At 47.4% G+C, this 19,394-nt stretch overlaps 1 protein-coding gene across 1 annotated transcript in view; it reads left to right on the forward strand.

Moving 5' to 3' along the window:
- Positions 1 to 1,083: 1,083 nt before the first annotated feature.
- The window catches only part of LOC106890651 (FERM domain-containing protein 4B-like), an 86,592-nt gene continuing 68,281 nt past the window's right edge, over positions 1,084 to 19,394 (forward strand). The window contains exon 1 of the mRNA XM_014946606.1: positions 1,084 to 1,656. Within this exon, the coding sequence (XP_014802092.1) occupies positions 1,495 to 1,656 (162 nt within the window). The 5' untranslated portion in view covers positions 1,084 to 1,494. The remainder of the gene's footprint in view (positions 1,657 to 19,394) is intronic.

Below are 19,394 nucleotides of genomic sequence, written 5' to 3' on the forward strand. Positions count from 1 at the left end.
ATTAATATTGAATGAAATGGGTTTTGTGAATACTTGTGCTGCACTACAAGCATGTAAGTTTGTCTTCTTCCCATGAAGAGCATTTGGGACAACCCTCATGCAACTCTGGTGGAGGGGCTGTTGGCAGACAGTGCCCTTGGGGAAGCAGCACCAGCACCACTGTGGGATTTAGCCCTCATGCAGCCTTTATGCAAGGTATTCCTGGTCCTTTTCCTTCGTTTCATTGCACAAGAGAGTACTTCGAGAGAGATGTTGCCTTTGCTGATGGTTTTAGCCAAATATCTGCTCTTTAAAGAAGTTCCTTCAGCAAGCTGCAGATAGTGACACGTGGGACCCCCTGCAGCTTCTGTCCCAAAAAGCTTAGGAAATGTCAAATCCTCTGAGGGGTCTTGAAAAGATTAGCTGCCCTTTGACTCCCACCATCCTTTAGCTTTTAATAGGAAAGAGCTTCACAAATGAAAGGTGCAGCTTGCTGGCATTGACAATTTAAGCCCCAGAAGGGCAGGGTGCTGCTTTAATTTTATACCGACTATCGAGGCAAGGCTGGAGTCTCTTGTGAGCTATTATTTCAGTGTTTATTTGCTGTGGGCTGTTTGTGAAGAGCTCAGCTAGCGCGGGCAGCTTTGTTTTTCCTCCTGCAGCAAAGTGCTGCATTAATGGAGTTATGTTAGTTTAAGAGTAGAGCAAAAATGATCTATTTAGCAGGTGTGGAGCATTTAATCGGTAGGATGCAGCAACCATGGGGGGAGGCGTGGAGCAGGGAGATGGCTCTGTGCTGTGGGCATCCACTGTGATCCGAGCTGGAAGAGAAGTTAGTGCATCTATTTCTGCAGGATTATTCTGATCGGGGTGGTTTTGGTTTTCCTTTTTCCCTTCCCTCCACTTGCTGGCTCCTGGAGATGCTTAAATAGGATTTCTAGTGTATAATTTGAGCACGGGCTCAGTCGGGAGAAAACGATGACAGCTTTGTTCCCCGTGTGGCAGATAAGGAGGTGTCGGAGGCAGATAGTGCTGGGTGTTCGGTGGGAGCTGTGTGTGAAGTGCCTGCCCAGCTCACCGACCTGCGACGGCGATCAGCGCTGGCGAGGGCTTTCCTTCCCTTCCCAGCACCTCTAAACGGGGTTGTTGTCGGGGCATATGGCAAAAAGGGTTAAAATTTAATTAGAAAACATCGTGGTAGCTACCGGAGCTTAACGGAGATTTATATAAGCCGCTAAGAAGGACAAGGCTGCTGTGTGAGCTGCTGGTAGGGCTGAGCTACTGCAGCCGCTGGCTGGGCTTCAGGCGCCGGGGACATGCCTGGGAATCTGCCCAGGAAGCGCCGTGAAAGAGGAGTTTGTTGGAAGGCTTGACCCTGGCTCCCTGCAACACCCCTGCCCTCCGCCCGCCGTATAAAGCCGGGCTGCCGTCATGCCAGGCGTTTGAAGGAGGGAGGGAGAGCCAGCGGGAGCCAGCCAGGACGGGGATTTTGTTTCGGCGGCGGCGGAGCGAGTCATGGCTTCGGTGTTCATGTGCGGGGTGGAGGATCTGCTCTTCAGCGGCAGCCGCTTCGTCTGGACGGTGACGGTGGCAGCGCTGAGGAGGTGGTACGCTGCCCGCCTGCGGGCTTGCCGGCAAGCCCTGCGAGCGTGGTGTGGCCTCCGGGATGTCTACCAGGTAAAACAAAACCAACCAACATGGTTATTTGTCCCAGGTTTTGTTAGGAAAGCATCGTTCCACCTGATGGAGCGCCTGCTCACCTGTGTGATGCCTCAGTGCGCACACCCCAGATGAGGTGGCAGGGATGGGATGAGGTGAGGAGCATCGCGCCGGAGCCCCAGCTCACGTGAAGATACCCAGCAGGTTTATGTTTGCTTTCAAACAGCCAGTGCTGTGCAACTGCCTCAAATTCAGGGTTTGGGGAAGATGTTTTTCTATGTTAAATGTGTTTTTTATCAGCCACTTTACCTAAAACTGGTTTGGCAGCCGAGTGCCCCTGTGTTGCAGGGAGACCCTTTTACTGCTGTCACTGTCCTCGCACTTGGGATTTGGGAGACAGATCTCAGCCTGCACTGCCATCGGGCACTCGGGGCACAATGCTGCCATGGAAAAGACCAGCTGTAATTTTTCTTGCTGTTTGTGTCACTGAATAGTTGCAGATTCTAATGGTAGAGTACTTCGTGTTGTAAAGAGATTACTGTCCAGGGGGGCTGCAAGTTTTAAAACAACTGTCAGGAGACTCTTCTTCCTGCAGGGAAAAAATACAGCGCCGTACTTGCAGTTACTGTGGTATCCAGTTGCAGTTCGTGTGCTGTCACTCTTTTTGGCATCTGTATTTATTTTTGTCTCCTGTGTAAACTTGTGCTGTGTGCCCAGTCGCAGTGTCAGTGTGCGTGTTTGCTAAATTATGTTGAATATTTCAAAGCTGCTTCTCCCCCCTCCCTGGTGTGTTGCAATACAGAAAGTGACACAGCTCGTAGCAAACAGCTTTCCAGAGCCATTAAGATGTAACTTCCATGGGAAAGGAATGCTAAAATGACACTTGTCCCTATTTAATCCCAAAGAGATCTGTTGCTATTTAGCTTTAAGCTATGCCCAGGAGTTGGGAGAACAGTTTTACAGTGATATAAGTGCTTCCACGTGCTCAAATGCATCTTGACATCTTATACAGATGATGGATGTAAACACTTTGTGATATATGTGACACGTGTGTCACCAGGAATGTGCATCATGTGTACTTAGGAATGCAGAAGTGCAAGCATCATTGCTCCCCACTTGCCCCCCCTTTGCTAACCTGAAGAAATGTGGGACACAGCCCTGGCTCCTTTCTCTCTCTGTAAATAAAATCCAGCTACACCTGTACTGTGGGTATGGTATTTCTGGAGCCTGCTCACATAAAGAGCGTGGAGCTCAGGCTGCTTTCGCTCCCTTCTGCATCCCCATGGAGCATCCCCATCTCTCCAGGGCTGGGATTGTCAGAGCTGGTCCTTACTGAGCCACAACAGCTGTATTCAGCCTGTTCAGCTGAGATTCTCTGATGGTTGGCTCAAAGTGAAAAGAGATATTTTTTTTTTCCCAAAACAAAGCATGACTGTATCTTTGCTCAAACTTACTGTGTCCTAGTGGCTGTTGGTGGATTAATATGTCTTGCCTTTATGAAAAGCATCACTGACTTGTGCCTGCCTTCTCAAGTGGGGATGTGAAAATGGGTAAAAAGAGATTTGGTCCTTCTGTCATCTTTCCAGCCAGTCCTCGAGTCGGGGGGGATGGACAGTGCCCCTTCCCTGCTGCCCTCTGCCTACAGCTTGTCACAGCCCCAAGGAGAGCACACCCAGACTGCTGGGGACACGCAGTGAGTGACCTGTTGCTACGTGCTCACTCCTCCAAGGGTCATCCCTAGGAGACAAAACCAGGCAGGAACAAGGTGACTCTCACATTTTAATGTCAGGAGCTTCCTAGTGTGGTAATTTGGCGTGTATTAAAGAGAGATGGCTGAAAGAATGCCCTGCAGCTCTTCCTTGGGTTGGGCAACACTTTGCCTTTTGTGCTGAAGTCTTGGCTCTGCTGTTCAAACCATGGGTGGTATCCTGGCTGTGTCTGGTGGGCGCAGGACTGAGCACACAGCATTAAATGTCACCCGTCTGTTCAGATATCAGAGCTCTGTAAGGGACCAGGCTCTAATCTTGGGCATGAGATTGTCCTCTCACTACCATAGATCCTGTGTTACCTTGGGCAAATTGTCTTCCTTCTCTGTGCCCCTGTTCTTTATCTGTAAAATGGATATAACAGCACTCTCCTACCTGCCAGGGATGCTATTTGTCTTCTCAAATTTTTACCTAGAAAAGTGCTGTAGTTAGTGCAGCCAGATGAAAGCATGGTTTTGCCTTGTGTTCTTATTAATATTGGCACCTGGACAGGTGCTTAACAAAGTCCTCTCCCACCTTGGCTTCATCAGGAATGTTCATATTTCTGTAACTCCTTCATATTCTTATTCCAGGTGTGAAAAATACCACAGGTTGAATATAAAGGCTCTTTTGACTAAATGTGTGCCTTTGCCCTCTCTGAGGCCTCCCTGGGCTGTGCCTGGTGTAAAAAACCAGGAAACAAGTCAGAACTTTAAGCTACGTGTGAGGGACATGCAGGGAAGGGTGAGGTGACAGGTCCTTGTGCTGGTGGTCAGCCCTGGAGGCTTCGGTTTGCTTTCATCCATATTTGAGGTTCATGTTATTTTGTGGGTCAGTGGCTATTTTTGGGTGAGTTGGACACTGCTAGCAGGTCTCTCTTTAATCATCAGTGCGTTATTGTGGGGAAAGGAAAGCCAGAGTAGGATTGCTTCTCCCTGGGCTGCTAAGTTTGTTATTGTGGTGGTGGTGTTTTTGTGGTCTGTCTTTCTTAAAAATGCTTGCTGACCTTATGGGAGACCTGAGCTTGAGTTCCAGCATGGAGAAGCCACTGACACCTTCATGCTTCTGTGCAGGGCTCTCACCTATGTCTTCTGAAGCTGGTGGGTGCAGAGGTGGTCACGCGGGCAGAGCTGCCTGCCCAGGGGAGGCTGAAATCCTCTCTGCCAGCATAAAGCCTTCACCTGCCTTAGCAGCTTTGAGTACATAAAAACCCAACCAACAAGAACAAACCAGCCTTTGTCAGTCACCTTTTCTTTAGCCTTCTTGTTTCTAGTGTATGTGTAGGAAACACCTTCTAGGTTCTTACTGGGGGTTGTTTCACCTGGTCACTGGTGCGGGGACTTCAGCCCCAGCTCAGGTGCTTCCCCAAGATGGTCTCTCAGGGACCATCCTGAGGTGTTCACCATCATCTGTCTCATCTGTCAAAGGAGAATAAGTGTTCTATTTAAACAGAGCTATTCATCTGGAGGAGTTAGTGAGCCAAAGTGCTGGTGGGGTGTCCCATTTCACTCTGAAATAACCTTGGAACCCATGCGAAGGGGGAGATAGTTGTACAGTATGTGGATTTATCCTCCTGGCAAGTGCTTGGGTTGTATGCCAGGGAACATTGTCTTGTCTGTGGTAGAGAGCATCTGAAAGCCTGTCCTAGAAAAACCAGAGACCTTATGGATGAGCTGGCACAGATCTTCTTTCTAACTACAGCAGGTCAATACAAGCTAATGCTATTAGGGCTTGGAAGAAATCCTAGGTGAGAACTCAGCATAGATGCCTCCATGCAAAGTACCCATTTCCTATGAGGGAAAGGAGCAAGGACTGTATTTTGTTGCAGAGATATGGCATGTAGTGCTCTGGCCTGCTGGCCAGGCTTTGGGGTCTTCCCAAATGTGTCTCCCCCCGCCCCCAATGCCCACAGTGGGAGAGTGGGGCTCTTCTGGGTGTCCTGAGAGTTTGTCAGAAATAAAGCTTTTGGCAGGGCTCTCCACATGCTGGTTTTATAGGCCACCTGTCTTAAATCTAATTATAGGGCAGTAAAACAAAGTGAAAATTTTATACAAATGAGGTTCATAAGCAGCCACAAAGCCAAAATCTTTCAGTATCAGCATCCATCCTGTGTTCAGTTATTTGTGTTACCACTGGCCTGACTTTGATTGGGATATCAACACTACCATGCTCTGGTGCCCATCTTCTCCTGAGATATGAATAGCAATTCTCACCTATAGGTCCCACATCAGTCATTCCTCATCAGCCCCTGTGCTTTAAGCACAAAAGAACCGTTGCATCAAAGTCCATTTGCTAATGCAAGTCAGTCTGCTCCCTGCGAAGGCGAAAAGAGAAACCAGGCAAACTGTCCCCAAACTCCCAGCGGAATATGATGATATTGTGGTTAATATTTGCTGGACATGAAACCAGGTATGGGAGCATCTCTGCCATCAAGCTGTTCAGTTAGACTGGTAATTTGGCTAACAATCAATCTCTGGTGTAAAAGTGTTAATTGAACTCACGTGGGTTTTTTGGACAAACTGCTTTTTAACCTCTGAAAGGTCATTTCCTTTGTGTGAAGTGAAAAAAATTTTGCTGATGAAGCACAATAAACAAAGCTTTGTATGTGTCCGTCCCATACATACCTGGGGTGGAGGAGCAAGAGAGGAAGCAGCTGAATTCTGTTTCCTATGGTGCTAACGTAGTTGGTTTGGATAGTGAGGACCATGTTTCCTCTGCTACCACACCTTAACTTTTCATTATGAAAAATGCTGACAACAAATTGGATATGTCTATTTTTTTTTCTTGTTTCCCTTTTCTTTTCACTGTGATGAAAAGTGGTGCTGGAGGGCTGAGGGTGAGCACAAAGTCAGGGCAGAGCTTTCCTTCCTCCACACTGAACAGAAACCAGGAGCGATGCTCAGAGGAAGGATCTCAGGCATCCTTGTGGCTTTCCAAAGGAAGCTTCAAGACCTTTTTAGAGGATGCTGAATATGTGCCCCTTCAAAGATTTAAACTTGGGAACTGGGGATTATCGGTTGCTCTGGAAAAGTTTTGCTCTGGCTGCTTTCACCCAGCTGTTTTTCTTCTTGAAGGGATCTGATCTAATGCTGTGACACTGCTCGTACATCATCTGCAGAGCTTTAGTTCTGCTTGAAACTCCTGTCCCATCTGAACATGACATGCAGAGGCTTTCCCTGGGACTGAGAATTTGGGGGAGCCTCTTGCAGAGCTGAGAACAGGACTGGCTCCGGGCACTGCCTCCTGACAGCTTAGAGTTAAACTTGGCTTTACACGCTTCCAACAGCAGCTTTCCAAAGCTCTCTGCCAGACATATTTCCATTTGAGCTCATGATATAGCGGTTTCTGTTCGAGAGAGTTTATTCAAACAAAAATACAATTTTTCTACCGCTCCTCCCTCTTCCCTAGCAGACAAACTTCACAACCAGACTGTGAACTTCATCTCATTTCCTTCAGGGTGTTGCGGTGCCAGTTTTGAACAGTGCCTTCTATTCACTACCCGCTTTGGCCTGTATAAATATTGTTTTTGTCAGTATGACGCAGTTCACAAAATACGTTAGATTTCAAATGTCGCTGGCGCCACTTTTCAGAACCAGGCTCCTGCACAAACGTGTTGCTGCCTGAACTTCCCTGGATAAGTCTCCATTTTGGTCTTGTGCAGAGACTGGCCAGCCTGCTCTGACTAGGCAAGAGGCTTATGAGAAGCAAAATTAAAGTGTTTCCGGCACATGCTGGTTTTTCCATACTTCATTTTTTGTCCTTCTGAGTGTTTAGCTTTCTGTCACTCCTTTTTGCTGGTGCTGTTATTGCAGTTCTTTGCAATCTTGGATGGACTGTCCGTGTGCTTAAAATAACACTGCGCTATCTTTGTCTCCTCATTTTCTAAAAATCAGGCCACCCTTGTACAGTCTGCATTGCTCTTAAAACCTCTGAGTCATAATTAGTGATTAGTAATTCTACTAATCTTCTGTACAGATGGAGGGCAGTTCATTCTCAGAGACTGCAAAGAGGATAAAGCTATCAGTGCTGGAATATATTAGCTTAAATACCCTCCCACACACAAATACACATGTATGCTTTTCCCTGCTAATTGGTCTGCCATTCATTTAAACATGCATCAACTCTGTGAGTTGGGGAAGGAGAGATGGGGAGCATAAGGGTCATCAAAATGCTGAGAATAGCCTGGATGTGCTCTTTGTAGCCATTAAATCCCATCATTGACAGTCCAAGCAACAATAGATTTAAGACTGATGTTTCTGTGGTTGGTTTTCCATCTGATGATGGTGTCCTGGTGATGGGTGTCCCCGCATTCATCTTCTAGCTCCCCATCAGGTACAAATGTGTGGTGCCAGAAGAACTGGGAGTGGTGATGGAGAAGTTACTGCTTACAGCGCTAATAACACATAGCCACTGCTAATTATGTGCTGCTTTCTGAGCATGCTGGTTTTACCTTTCATTGGGCCGATGGTTTCTAGGTAGGGTGTTGTGGGCTGGGCAGAGGGTGTATGGTGTGGAGAAGGCCATGCTTGTTGGTATCTCATGCAGCAGATTACTGGCTTGTGTAGGGCTGAGGGTGGCAAAGGATTGGAGGATGGGAGTGAAGGAGCTGGAAGAGCAGGAGAGGGAAGCACAAGAAATACATAGCATGAAAAGTCTAGGCTGTGCAAGCAAGGAAAGAGAGAGGAGAGACAAGGGAGTGAAAAAAGTATTCTTTCTGACCCTATTCAGGTGTATGTCAAAACCCCCAATGTCCAAACTGAGCACAAACTTGCAAGAAAGTGTGGGAAAACAAGCAGGTAGGAAAAAAGAGGCAACAGGAGTGAATAGGAAAGGAAAACTGAGGTTGTAGATAGATGGGGAAAAAAACTTCTCCAGAAAGGTGTCTGCCCTTGGCAAAGAGGTCCCGGTCACGCTGAGCATAGAGTTGTTTGGCTGACACTGGACTGGACACGCCATAGTTGTTTTGGGAGAGCAGGTATGTTGGTGTGGATGAAGTCCTTTGGGAATCTGGTTGGGCAGGCACACGTAGCAGGCGTGTAAGTCGGTGTTTGCTAAGCCATAGCGAAAGTGGGAGGGAGTAATTCCTCTCTAATATCAAGCACTTTGCATCTCTTCACCTCATTCAGAGAGGCTGGGGTGTGCCATTTGCTGAAGGGTCGTGTACCCTTTGGCAAGGAGTTGCAGCGCTGCCATCCCCAAACCCCAGCTCGGAGCTCTTCTGGTGGCCTCTGAACTGCAGAGGCTTCTCCCTGCTCCAACAGCTTCCCAGCGCTGTAATTTCTTTAAATTCTTATTTTTCTCCTGTAGAAAAATTATCTGTGGCCCAGATCCCAGCTGAATTGCACAGCCCAGATCTGTATTTTTTTGGAAGCCCCAGATTCTCCGAGGAGCTGTGTTCTTCCCCTCCTCCAGCTATTCCTGTCCCTATGGTTATCCCAGCAGGGCAGGACTTGGCACCACCCAGGTAACCTTCACGTCATTTCTCTAAGGAAAAATGACTCACTGTCTATTTTCCATCTTATTTTGGGTCTTTGGAGTCTGTGTTTTGGAGATAAATATAAGTTTGTTACTCTGAAATACTCTCCCAAAACTGTCTCAGCTGCCACCCCTTGGGTTGCTGGTGCAGTCTGGACCAGCTGGCTGGACCTGACCTGGCGTCCTCCTGCCTGATGTGGGGCCAGCTTATGGTTTTTTTTTATGAAACCTGTGATAGTGAGCATTGTGTGGAGAGCTTTTGTTGTCTCATGACTGTGAGAACGTTAGCTTTTACAAAGTAACTTTGGCGAAAAATAAAAACCCCACTCTCTGTCTGCAGGTATTTAAGAGGTGGATATTTGATCAAAGCTGGTTCCTCTGCATCAAACAAGAAGGGCGAGACATCTCTGGCACCTCACTGCACCCCAGGTGTCTGGGGCAGCTGGGGTACCTTGCCCTCTGGAGGTGTCTGGATTGCTGGTAATTCACGGAGGCAGCCCCAGGCAGAGGGAGCAGGGTTGACTCACGCTATTTGATCCCGTGGCCCAGGAAGCCCTGCTGCTCTTCCCAGCAGCCTCAGTAAGGCTCTGGCTTTACACAGGGCTCGATGTTGGCCCCATACGCTTGGTCCATGGAGCCTCTTGTTTGGAGGAGTTTAGCTGGAGCAAGAGGGCTTGGTGCTTCTAAAAGGTGGGAACCACAAGTCTCTGATCAGGCGTTGCTTTCCAAAGTTTGCTCCTGAAGTTCTTGCTACCCATTTTGATAAAAGCAAGTTAGTTGGCTTCAGGTGTTGAACTTAATTTTTCTATTGAAATATATCCATGGATTATAAACATTGGGGTGGAAAAGTCTTCATGGTTTGTCCTCTTTTAGCATAGTGACTGCTTACTTGAGAGCATAAATTACCGAAGGAGAGCATCCAGTTAATGGGAAGAGCTCGTTCTCGCTCCCAGGTGAGGTTTTCTTGGTGTGTATCCAGAGCTCTTCCCTGCTCTGGTAGTGTTTTGTGATGTTCCCTCTGGTCTGTATCCTCCAGCCCATGTTGGATGCTGTGGTCCTGGGCTGTATTGTCCCCTTGGCATCAGTCTTCCTATCATAACTTACGCGGCCAGAGGATGAGTCAGTGGTGTGACTTAAAAGCTTGGGTACCCATACTCAAGTCACATAAAAGGAGATAAATAATGCTGAGCTGTGTTTGTGAGGGAGGAATTGCCTTGTATTTTAGGTTTTGAAGTAATTGCCTATGTGAAATTGAGATCCTGTGCCTCTTGTGTACCTGCCTGGAGGTCAAGTTGGGGCTCTGAAGGTTATAGCCTCCTGGATCTGGGTGCACAGTCCTTCTGTTTTATTTCTTCCGTTTTCAATGAAAGCAGGGTTATATAGTCCTTTGACATTTCTTTTGGAGTAGAGCTGAGGTTTTGTGCCTTTGTGTGATACCTGTGCCCTGTCTGATGCACTTAGTGTTGCTGTGGTGTGTGAAGCCTTGTAGGTCAATGCACCAGAGCAGGAGAGATCAGGGAGAGGAGCTGGATGTCCTTCAAGTGTAACTTCATGTTTTATACACTGAGAGCAGCCCTGTGAAGGGAACAGCAGGTAGATTATTTTCTTCTAAACCTCTACCAGCAGCAAATTGCACTCCTGAAGACTAACCCTGATGCCAGAAGAAATTCAGATGGATGGCCAAGGGGGTGTAAACTCTATGTTCCTAGTTCCATCCCTGAAGTGCGGTAGCCCACACAGGGAGGCACTGGCCCAAAGTGTGGTTTGGCAGGGCGCTGGGGAAATCCAGTGAAACACTGTCCCTGGGGGTACCTGTCACAGCAGGGGATATCTTCCTTTACCTGAAGGATCAGATGGGTAGGTGAGCCTCCCTGCTCCCAGGGGTTGAAAGCAGAGGCGGCTTGAAGTCTTAGTGCTGTGCCAAGTTGTAGCATAAAGGTCCCTTCTGTCCCCTGGGAGAGGAGGAAGAGCCAGAGGGGATGATGGCAGCTCCCAGCACACACGTGGGGGTCCTCGGCCGGCTGCCATGGCAAAGGGGGTGGCAGGGACCCACAGTCCCACAGTGAGGTGTCTCACTGCCCCAGGTGGTAGGGATCCATAGTCCCACAGTGAGGTGTCTCACTGCCCCACGGCTGACACCTTGTGCTATGTCTTAAGTTGGTAACGACTTTTTTTTTTAAAAAAAAAACAACCTTGGTTTTGTTCCATAATAAAGGGGTTAATATTGCAAAGGAAAAAAGAAATAATTGTAATCCTTTCCCAGCTTGCCTCCATTTCTAACAATCACGTTTCAACCTCTTGTGTTCCCTGACTCACGCTGGAAAGGCTTTTGTTTCTGAATGTGTAATCAAAGCAACAAATGTGAAGGTCATTTCCTTGAGATTATATAGTAACGGAAGAAGTCCGGGATTGTGTCTCCCTTCTTCCCCCAGTTTGAATGTACAGAAAACATGAAGGTTTAGCACATGCATGCTGTTGACTACTTCTTGGGTTTCACCAGTCCTTTTAAACCAGCAGGGCGTGTGACTTGGAGGTAAGAGGCTGTATTTTAATTTCTGATGCTTAGCAGTGACAGATGACATTGTTTAGTGCCGATAGGTTGTCCTCTGACCTCAACATTGAGCTGTGAATGCAGGAGAGCCAGCAGGCAGAAAAGAGCACGGAGCAAAGCGAGTTTGCTTTGGGATACTTGGGAAGTGCAGGGTGAAACCTTCCTGCTTGCTCTTTTCTTTGCCCTGGAAGACCAGTCCATAAAAATTTCTCTGCATCTTTTGCACTCCATTGTGGAGATAAGGGGCTGTTTGTTTACTCCCGGCATTTACAGCTGCTTTTTCCTGCCTTTGTGGTAAGTGCTGCCTTGGCTGCTTTAGGAAAGTGCTAAATCCGAGCTTGATTCTAGTAACTTTGCAGCTGGGGGGCAGATCTGTAATGTCTGATTACAGAGAAAACCCGTTCTCAGAGGTTATCCTTATGGGCTGCTCTGAGATATGATTTAAACTGAACAAAGCACAGATTCATAAGGCCCAAGAAAAGGCGGTCAGTGCCTGGTACAGTAGCTCCTTTCAGCATGTAACTATTAAATGTCTCATCAGTAAGGTCCCCACCCCTCTTGCCCAAAAAAAAACCTCTCCTCATGAAGTGGTTGGCACTGGAGATGCAGCAGTGCACATGGAGCTCGTTAACGGCTGTGGAGAAAGAGCCTTTGATCTGAAGGACTTGTTTTTCTTTAAAAGTGGAGTGGTCCAAATCTGTCAGCCCCCTTACCCCCCCACCAAGTGCTGGCAAGGTGCTGGTGGCAGGACAGGCTGGCTCCTCGCCACAGAAACGCCGCTCAGCGCCCGGAGCAGCCAATACCTGCTATTTTGACTTCTTCCAAAGAGCTTAGGATTTCAGGCTTTGCTTGTTTTATTTGCTTGCTCTTTGCATATTTTTTTTTTAAGAGTTGCAGAAGTTATAGGCAATTCAGATGGACTTGGGATATAGTCCTATTTTTTTTCTTTAATTATTTTTCATTGCCTCCTTACCTAATGTCTGTTCAAGGCTGGCATGTGGGGCTGCTGCCAAGCATTAGAACACCTCGAAAAGTCCAGGGGGAGCATGGGGAGAGCTCATCCCCAGCTCATGGGGGGTGAGCTGGGACCCCATTGGAGCGTAGGGGGAAGAGATGCAGGATGCCTTCAGAGGATGTGGTGCTTCCTGGAAAGGATGGCAGATACTTGATCAAGGCTTGCTCTGCCTATATCTTCTGCCTCAGGAGTCTTCCCTCAAAAACCCAACCTGGGGGTGGTGGAGAAGCAAGAAGTGTGGTGGAGGGGATGGAGGAACAGCCTGTGAGAAGCCATCAAAGAGATGGGGGAGAGATTCAGGGCTGGGAAGAGGTAAAGAGGCATCAAGGGCAGGGTGTGGGTCTCTAAAGATGAGAAACTCTTCTCTAAGGGGATTTTTTTTAGTTTACTGTAACTATTCCCATAACAGGGAAAGCTGAGTTTCTGTGTCTAGAGTCAGGGATGGTTTCTGGGGTGGGGTAAAACACAGGAAAAGTTACCAGCAGCTCTGCACAGAATATCTCCTGATGTTCATGTTGAGACTTAAGCAAAGAAGCAGGAGCTTAACTGATTTGCCCACAACCTCCTGGTTGAGGAGTGGTCAGAGCAGGTCACAGGTAGACAGCCTGGTCCTGCCCCATGGTGGGTACCCCTCATTCAAAGGCAGAGGACCCCACTGCCTCCAGACGGTGACCTTTCTGGGGCCGACACCACATTTGTTCTGTTGGGTAGCGACAGGAAAGCTCTCTGATCCCACAGGATCTTTTTCCTGCCCTTGAGTTCCCAGGAGATTGCTCTGGAACAAAACATCACCATGGGCTCGTGTGCGGTAATGACCCGACTGCGGTGTCTCAGCGCTGCCGGTGATAAGGATGTCTCCACCAGACACTAATTTATTGGCTGTGTTCTGCCAAGGAAAGCAGATGTTGGATGGAGTATTTCATTGACTTGATGTTTGTGGCAGATTTGCACTGATTGTTTCCTATTCATTTTCCTGATTTGTAGGATTAGCTGCGGAGTTGCTTGCCCTGTTATTTTCTTGCTGTTATTTTAAATACATTGCGAAGTGGTAGGAACAGCAACAACAGCACTCGTAGAATGACATGACCTGTTTGAGAAACATTTCAGTTTTGAGTATGAGACACCTTTATTAACTATAAGGAGAATACTGATGCAACAAGGGGGGCCGTTCCTTCAAGAAGATGACTGACCTCTCCCTCCTCTGTCAGAGGGACTCGGCAGCTGCTGATAATTCTGTTGGCAAGATCCCGTGGCCTTTGGCAGTGTCAGGAGAGGTGAAATGCTGTCTGGATGCTGCTTGTCAGCTGGAAAGTGTGGGGCCAGCAGAGCCATGAACCAGTACATCCCATTGCCTCGTGCCCTGGGAACTGATGCTGCCTGTGTTCTTGTCATTCCTATGCTGGTGAACACCCCCTGCACCCTTGTGTGGCAGCAGCAGTGGGTACGTGGGTACCACCACGAGTAGCATCAGCCACGCTGCAAAATTTCCTTTTGGGGAGGAGAAGGGTTAGTTTTGTACATTGCACACGCCAAGAAGCAGCAACTCTCCTGTTTATATTTTGCTCCTGGCAAAGAGCCTTATCTCCTGGCTCTGGGATACTGTATTTGTTATTTTTGAGGAAGACAGAATTAGTTTGTTCCCTGGATTTTCATTTGTCATTAGTTTTGTTTTTGTTTTTGGTTTTTTTTTTTTAATTGATGTGATCATCATTCCTTCTGAGTATTGCATTTCAGCATTTTGGGAAAGGAGGGTGAGATTTGGAACCCCATGACCTGCTCCAGTGAGTGGGATCTTTCTAATGACCACGAGAGGCTGTGCCTATTGTCCTGTACAAATCAGCAAACCATCAACAAAGCCAGTGAAAGAGCCCCTTAGATCTGCCATCCCCTGCGAGGACAAATAGTAGAATAAATGGGGAAAAGGAGAATCGCATGGAAAGTGCGTTGGCACTTGGCCCTGAAAAGCCACAGTGCCTGCACTGAGGGAGAGCACTTGAGCTGTTGCTTTGCCAGATTTTTTTACAGGCTCAGCTGGTGGGGCTTACATGAAAGTCAGTTGATGCTCTGCAGGAGCCAGGTTTTTTTCATCATATCTTCAGTTCATGTGGCTATTTTAGGAAGGTGCCATGCAACCCGGAGAGCCTCTCACAGCCCCCTGTTCCAGGCGCTGGGTTTTATCTCCAGCTCTTTGCCAAACTTCAGCAGAGCCAACATTTCCATGGAAAGCATCATCAAAGGGGCATTTGTACCAGCTCACGCTTAAGTAAGTTTTCTCTCATCTTAAAACACTATTTCTTATGCATGTCATATTCAGGCTGGTCTTCAAGTGTCTGTCCCTGCCTGTCTGCTCCTGAGACAAAAAGCACAGGGACATCCTGAGGTCGGGAATGGCTCTGTACAGTCCCTGCAATTGCTGTGGGTAAATATCTTATGAGTATTGGGATGGGCCAGAGTGGGCACTGCAGCCTTTGGGAAGGACAGGGGGTGGCACTTGGAGTCACCCTGGTGAGGTGGGACGGGTCCTACAAGATGGCTTGTCAGAGCACAAAGGGTGGGAGACGTGGCCAGCCACTCCAGTGTGTCGCTGACCATTTAACATTAAGCAGATACTGGCTTCTGTTAAAGTTAATAGCAAGATAACAAATGAGTTAAGGCAAAATCCTGGCCCTATTAAAGTTAATGGCAAAATTCATTGACTACATTGGAGCCAGGATTTAAACCAAAGGTTTCTTTATGACTTGAAGATTAGGAAGGAGAGGCGGTATGTCTGGAGACATGGTCTGCCCTTGTAAAGCTGGTGGAAGCTGCATGGTTGCCTTCAAAGGGGATCAGGGCAAGTTTATCCTGTCTACATCAGCCAGGCAGTGGTGCAGGTCTGGCCTGGTGTGTGCAGAAACCGGGGGGAAACCTGAGTTTTTGGACCCAGAGCCAAACCTTTGTATTTTGCAGGAGGTATCAGGGAGTCCAGAAGACTTTGAGGGGAGGTCAACTATGCAAAGGAGACCTCACCTGGGGGCTTTTGTGCTGTACCCCTTGCTGGCAAAGGAGGTGATGGAGAGGCGTGCAGTGGGATGTGATGTGGCAGTGGGGTGGGGGCATGGTTCTCTTCCCTAGATCTTCACCTGCGGGATGGTGGAGCATTTCCAGACCCCAACGCAGTTTCCCCCTGAGCACCTCCCACCATGGGACAACCCATGATGGGCACCTACGCTGGATCAGGGAAGACCTGTGAGCTGCAGACAGGCTGACAAGAGGTGTGCATCAGGGCACTTCTGGAAACCTGTGCAGATCCTTTAAAAAGCTTCCACAGAAATGCTGGTATAAAACCAAAGTCCTGTTTGCTATTTTTCTGCTTATTCCTTAAAGGTTTGAGCAACTCTGTGAGTGCTGGAACATGATGAGGCTTTGCCCTTCCAACAGACACACCAGGAAACTCTGAGGTCATTTCAAGCATTATAACTTGTTCCCTCTTCCCCCCCAGCTGCATGCAGGCCTCTTCCTTCCAGAAGGACAGGCAAAGGCTTTTATTTTCCTGAGATGTGCCTAGTTAGGGCAGCTCCATATTGCAGTACATTCTTGCATCTTATTTCATATTTTGATCAAGCTGTGCACATTTACAGGCCAGGCATGAGGCAGCCGGTTGTATCAAAGTCAATGAAGCGATGCTGATCTAAGGCAGCTGAGGATGTGATCCTCAGTGCCTCCAGGACTGAAGGAAAAAACCCCTCCTAAATGCTGATGAAAACCTGAGGTCAGTGTAGGGGCTTCAATATTAAGCTTTGAAATCTCTTACAGGCTTATGAGTTACAGAAGAGGGTTGGGGGTGGGGGGGAAAGCCCTTACAGGAAATTGCTGGTGATGCTTTATAGCTGGTTAACTGCAGCTCAGGCAGGGATTTGGAGATGAAATTCTCTTTTAAGTGCCAGGCTGGTTCTCTGGGCTCCTCCACCTGCAAAGCAGCGCTGCTGCCTCTGAGTCACTGGTCAAAAGCAGGACAGCAGGACTTTGTCCCCCACCTCCCCATTCCCCAGGCTTTGTGGAGGCTGGGCCTTTGTGGCAAAGGGGTGGCATGTCCTAACTGACCACTGCACCTTGTGAGTGGGGATATTGCAATATTGCTCTTCTGGTTTTTATCTCTGTGACTTTATTCAGCTCTCTGTCTGAGTCACGGTGATGTGCCTGTTTCAGAAATAAATGAGACAGCCTTTACTATCCGTGTTCTAATGATGCGCCGCAGCCCAATTTTTCACTTTTAAAACTGCAGGTTTAAGGCTTTGTGTGCTGGCCATTTATTTAGTGAAAATGATTCCCCTTTCTCTCTCACCACTGGATGCATCCTGTAAAATATCTTCTGGAGCTTACTCACCTGCCAGTGAAGTTTAATTTCCCGTTGTTCCCCTGTGAGAAGCTTATGGAAATAACATGCGCAGTTCTGTGCAGCTGGGACCAAATCCCTGGTGCCACATTCTGGTGTTTTCTGGGCAGAGCCCCTGCGGGTGCTCAGTAACACCCATGGCCCAGCAAAAAGGTTTGTCTGAGCAACCTGGTCTAGCAGGAGGTGTCCCTCAGGCAAAGCCCCTGCAGGTGCTCAGTAACACCCATGGTGGAGCAAAAAGGTTTATCTGAGCAACCTGGTCTAGCAGGAGGTATCCCTGCCCACGGCAGGAGGGTTGGAACTAGATGGTCTTTAAGGTCTTTTCCAATTCAAACTGTTCTATGATCTTGAGAGGAAAGGAGGAGGAGAGCTAGGGTAGGTGGTGGTCTATTTCCAAAAGATTTCCCATGGAACCTGGGGTATTAAAGATGTGGAGCCTCACTTAAAGCTTCCCTGTCACATCCATCCTGTCCCTGGGCAGGTCGCAGTTACCCATTGGTGCAATGTGGTTGTGCCAGAAGCCTGTGGATGTGGGCTGCTGAAGTCCAAATTATGGCCCATCCCAAAGGAGAGCAGCTGGGATGCATGCACAGACCTCTGAGCATTTCAATGGTAGAAACAGTTTCCAGTTTTGTCTCAATTATATGCGTCTTGTGTATAATTCTCTCCTCTTTGGCCACAGAATTGTTGGGGTTTGAGGTTTTTTTTGGCTTTCCCTGGTAGGGAAGATTCCAGACCTTCTTAAAACAAAAAAGGCTTAAAAATAGGAGTGACAGATGCAGCCAGCTACGCCAAGCCATCCCTCTGTAATTTGCCCAGTTCTTGAAGGTGAAATCTGGTCTGGAGGGAGTGCAACACATTCAGGTTTGCTTCTGACCTGAACCCTTCATGAATTCCCATTCCTAAGATATAATTCAGGAGATACGGGATTCTGACAGCTTAGTTTTTGGCATAAGTTTTTGGGGTTTTTTTTGAGTTTCCTGTTTACACCCTGTCTAATTACTTTTTTCTTTTTCTTATTTTTTCCTAACTGGATGACACACATGGATGTCTAAAAATATTGCATGTAACAACCACCTTCGAATAAGGAGGATGTTTCTGCTGAAAAGAAATAGTATAAATATCCTGCATATGTTTGCTTTTTTTTTCCTAAGTAAACATCCAGGTTCAGGATATCACAGGGAATTGGTTTAAGTAGCCAAGAAATAGGCTTTTTGTTCTCTGCCTTGTTTTTTATTTTTTAAAAGGACTGATATTTTGGAAAATGCCTTCATGACTTTAGGTGTAGAATTTGTCTTATTGGTGTCACAAGTGAGATGGAGGAAAAATTGGGCTTTTTTTCCAGCTATATGGAACTTTTCTGAGCATTTTAACCTGCTGCATGAAATTGCAGTCTCACCCTGTGCTTTAATTTCCACACACATTCTGAGAACTGTGCATTTCTTCTCCTTCGCTATCTTCCTTTTTCATTGAAGATCTGGGTAAATCACTTCTTGCTGAAAGCCTGCTGTCTGTAAGTTAGGAGGGCTGTAGAAATGCAGTGATACCAAAATATTACATTGCATGGTGTTTGTCCTCTTTTTCATTCCTCTCCATGTTTGAGGTTTTATTGCTCACTTGTGCATGGAACATACAAGTGACTCTGGGATGCTGGATTCTTATTTTTTTCTCAGTTTCTCAGTATGGTTTTGCTAAAAATGAGGCTGCACATTATGTTGCTCCCCTAATTCCTTATTGGGAATGAGATGCGGGGATACTTTATGAATTTTATGCTGCTACTTCTTTTACTGGGTAATAGCTTCAGTGTTAGAGGCTTTGGAAAATAACTGCTAAAAAGACCAATTTGGGGGTATGTTGCAAAAACATAACAAAACTGTTCATTTGTACAGACAATGCAAAATCAATGAGAATAGGCTAAAAACATAGATGTGTGCATATATATATCTCAAGACTGCTCATGCTGTCTCTTCACTGAGCCAGACAGCTGTGCTCATCTCCTGATGGATTGGTCCAGCTACATAGAAAATCAATTATATTGTTCAGATTAGCAAGGCGTACTGAATTAAAGATGAAAACGTATCTACAAGGGGCTCTGGGGCGTTGAGGCTCTGAGGAGGAGCCCAGTGCCCTGAGAGCTGGGGAGTCAGATGTGGGTTCCTTCCTGGAGCCCAAGGAAACACCTTGGGAGCGGATGTGCTGTGGGGAAATAAATCACACCCGTGTCTTTGGGGGAGTTAGAAATGAGTCCTTTGCTGCTTCTGCTCCGGGAGCTCAGGGGCTCTGGTTGCTGAGCTGGAAGCACTCATCCATGGCCAAATATATCTCCTGTGATGCTGTGGTGGTGGAGTCCTCTTTTTGAAGCTCCCCAGCTTTTCTTCTTCAGGCAAGAGGAGAGGACCAGACTGTTGATACCTGTGTTGGAGCATGTGGCATTGCTGCACTGCAGTCATGCACACCTCTGTGTCACTGCGCTGGGACAATATGGTGCTGGTGGAAGGTGATTGATACACCAAATTTTGAGGTGATCTTGTGGCTGCGATAGCCTCTGAAGCTTTTGGTTCTGCCCCCTGTACGAACGAGGCTTGGAAAATGTGA

Source organism: Calidris pugnax, unplaced genomic scaffold (genome assembly GCF_001431845.1).
Source record: "Calidris pugnax isolate Ruff unplaced genomic scaffold, ASM143184v1 scaffold81, whole genome shotgun sequence".
Lineage (NCBI taxonomy): Eukaryota > Metazoa > Chordata > Aves > Charadriiformes > Scolopacidae > Calidris > Calidris pugnax.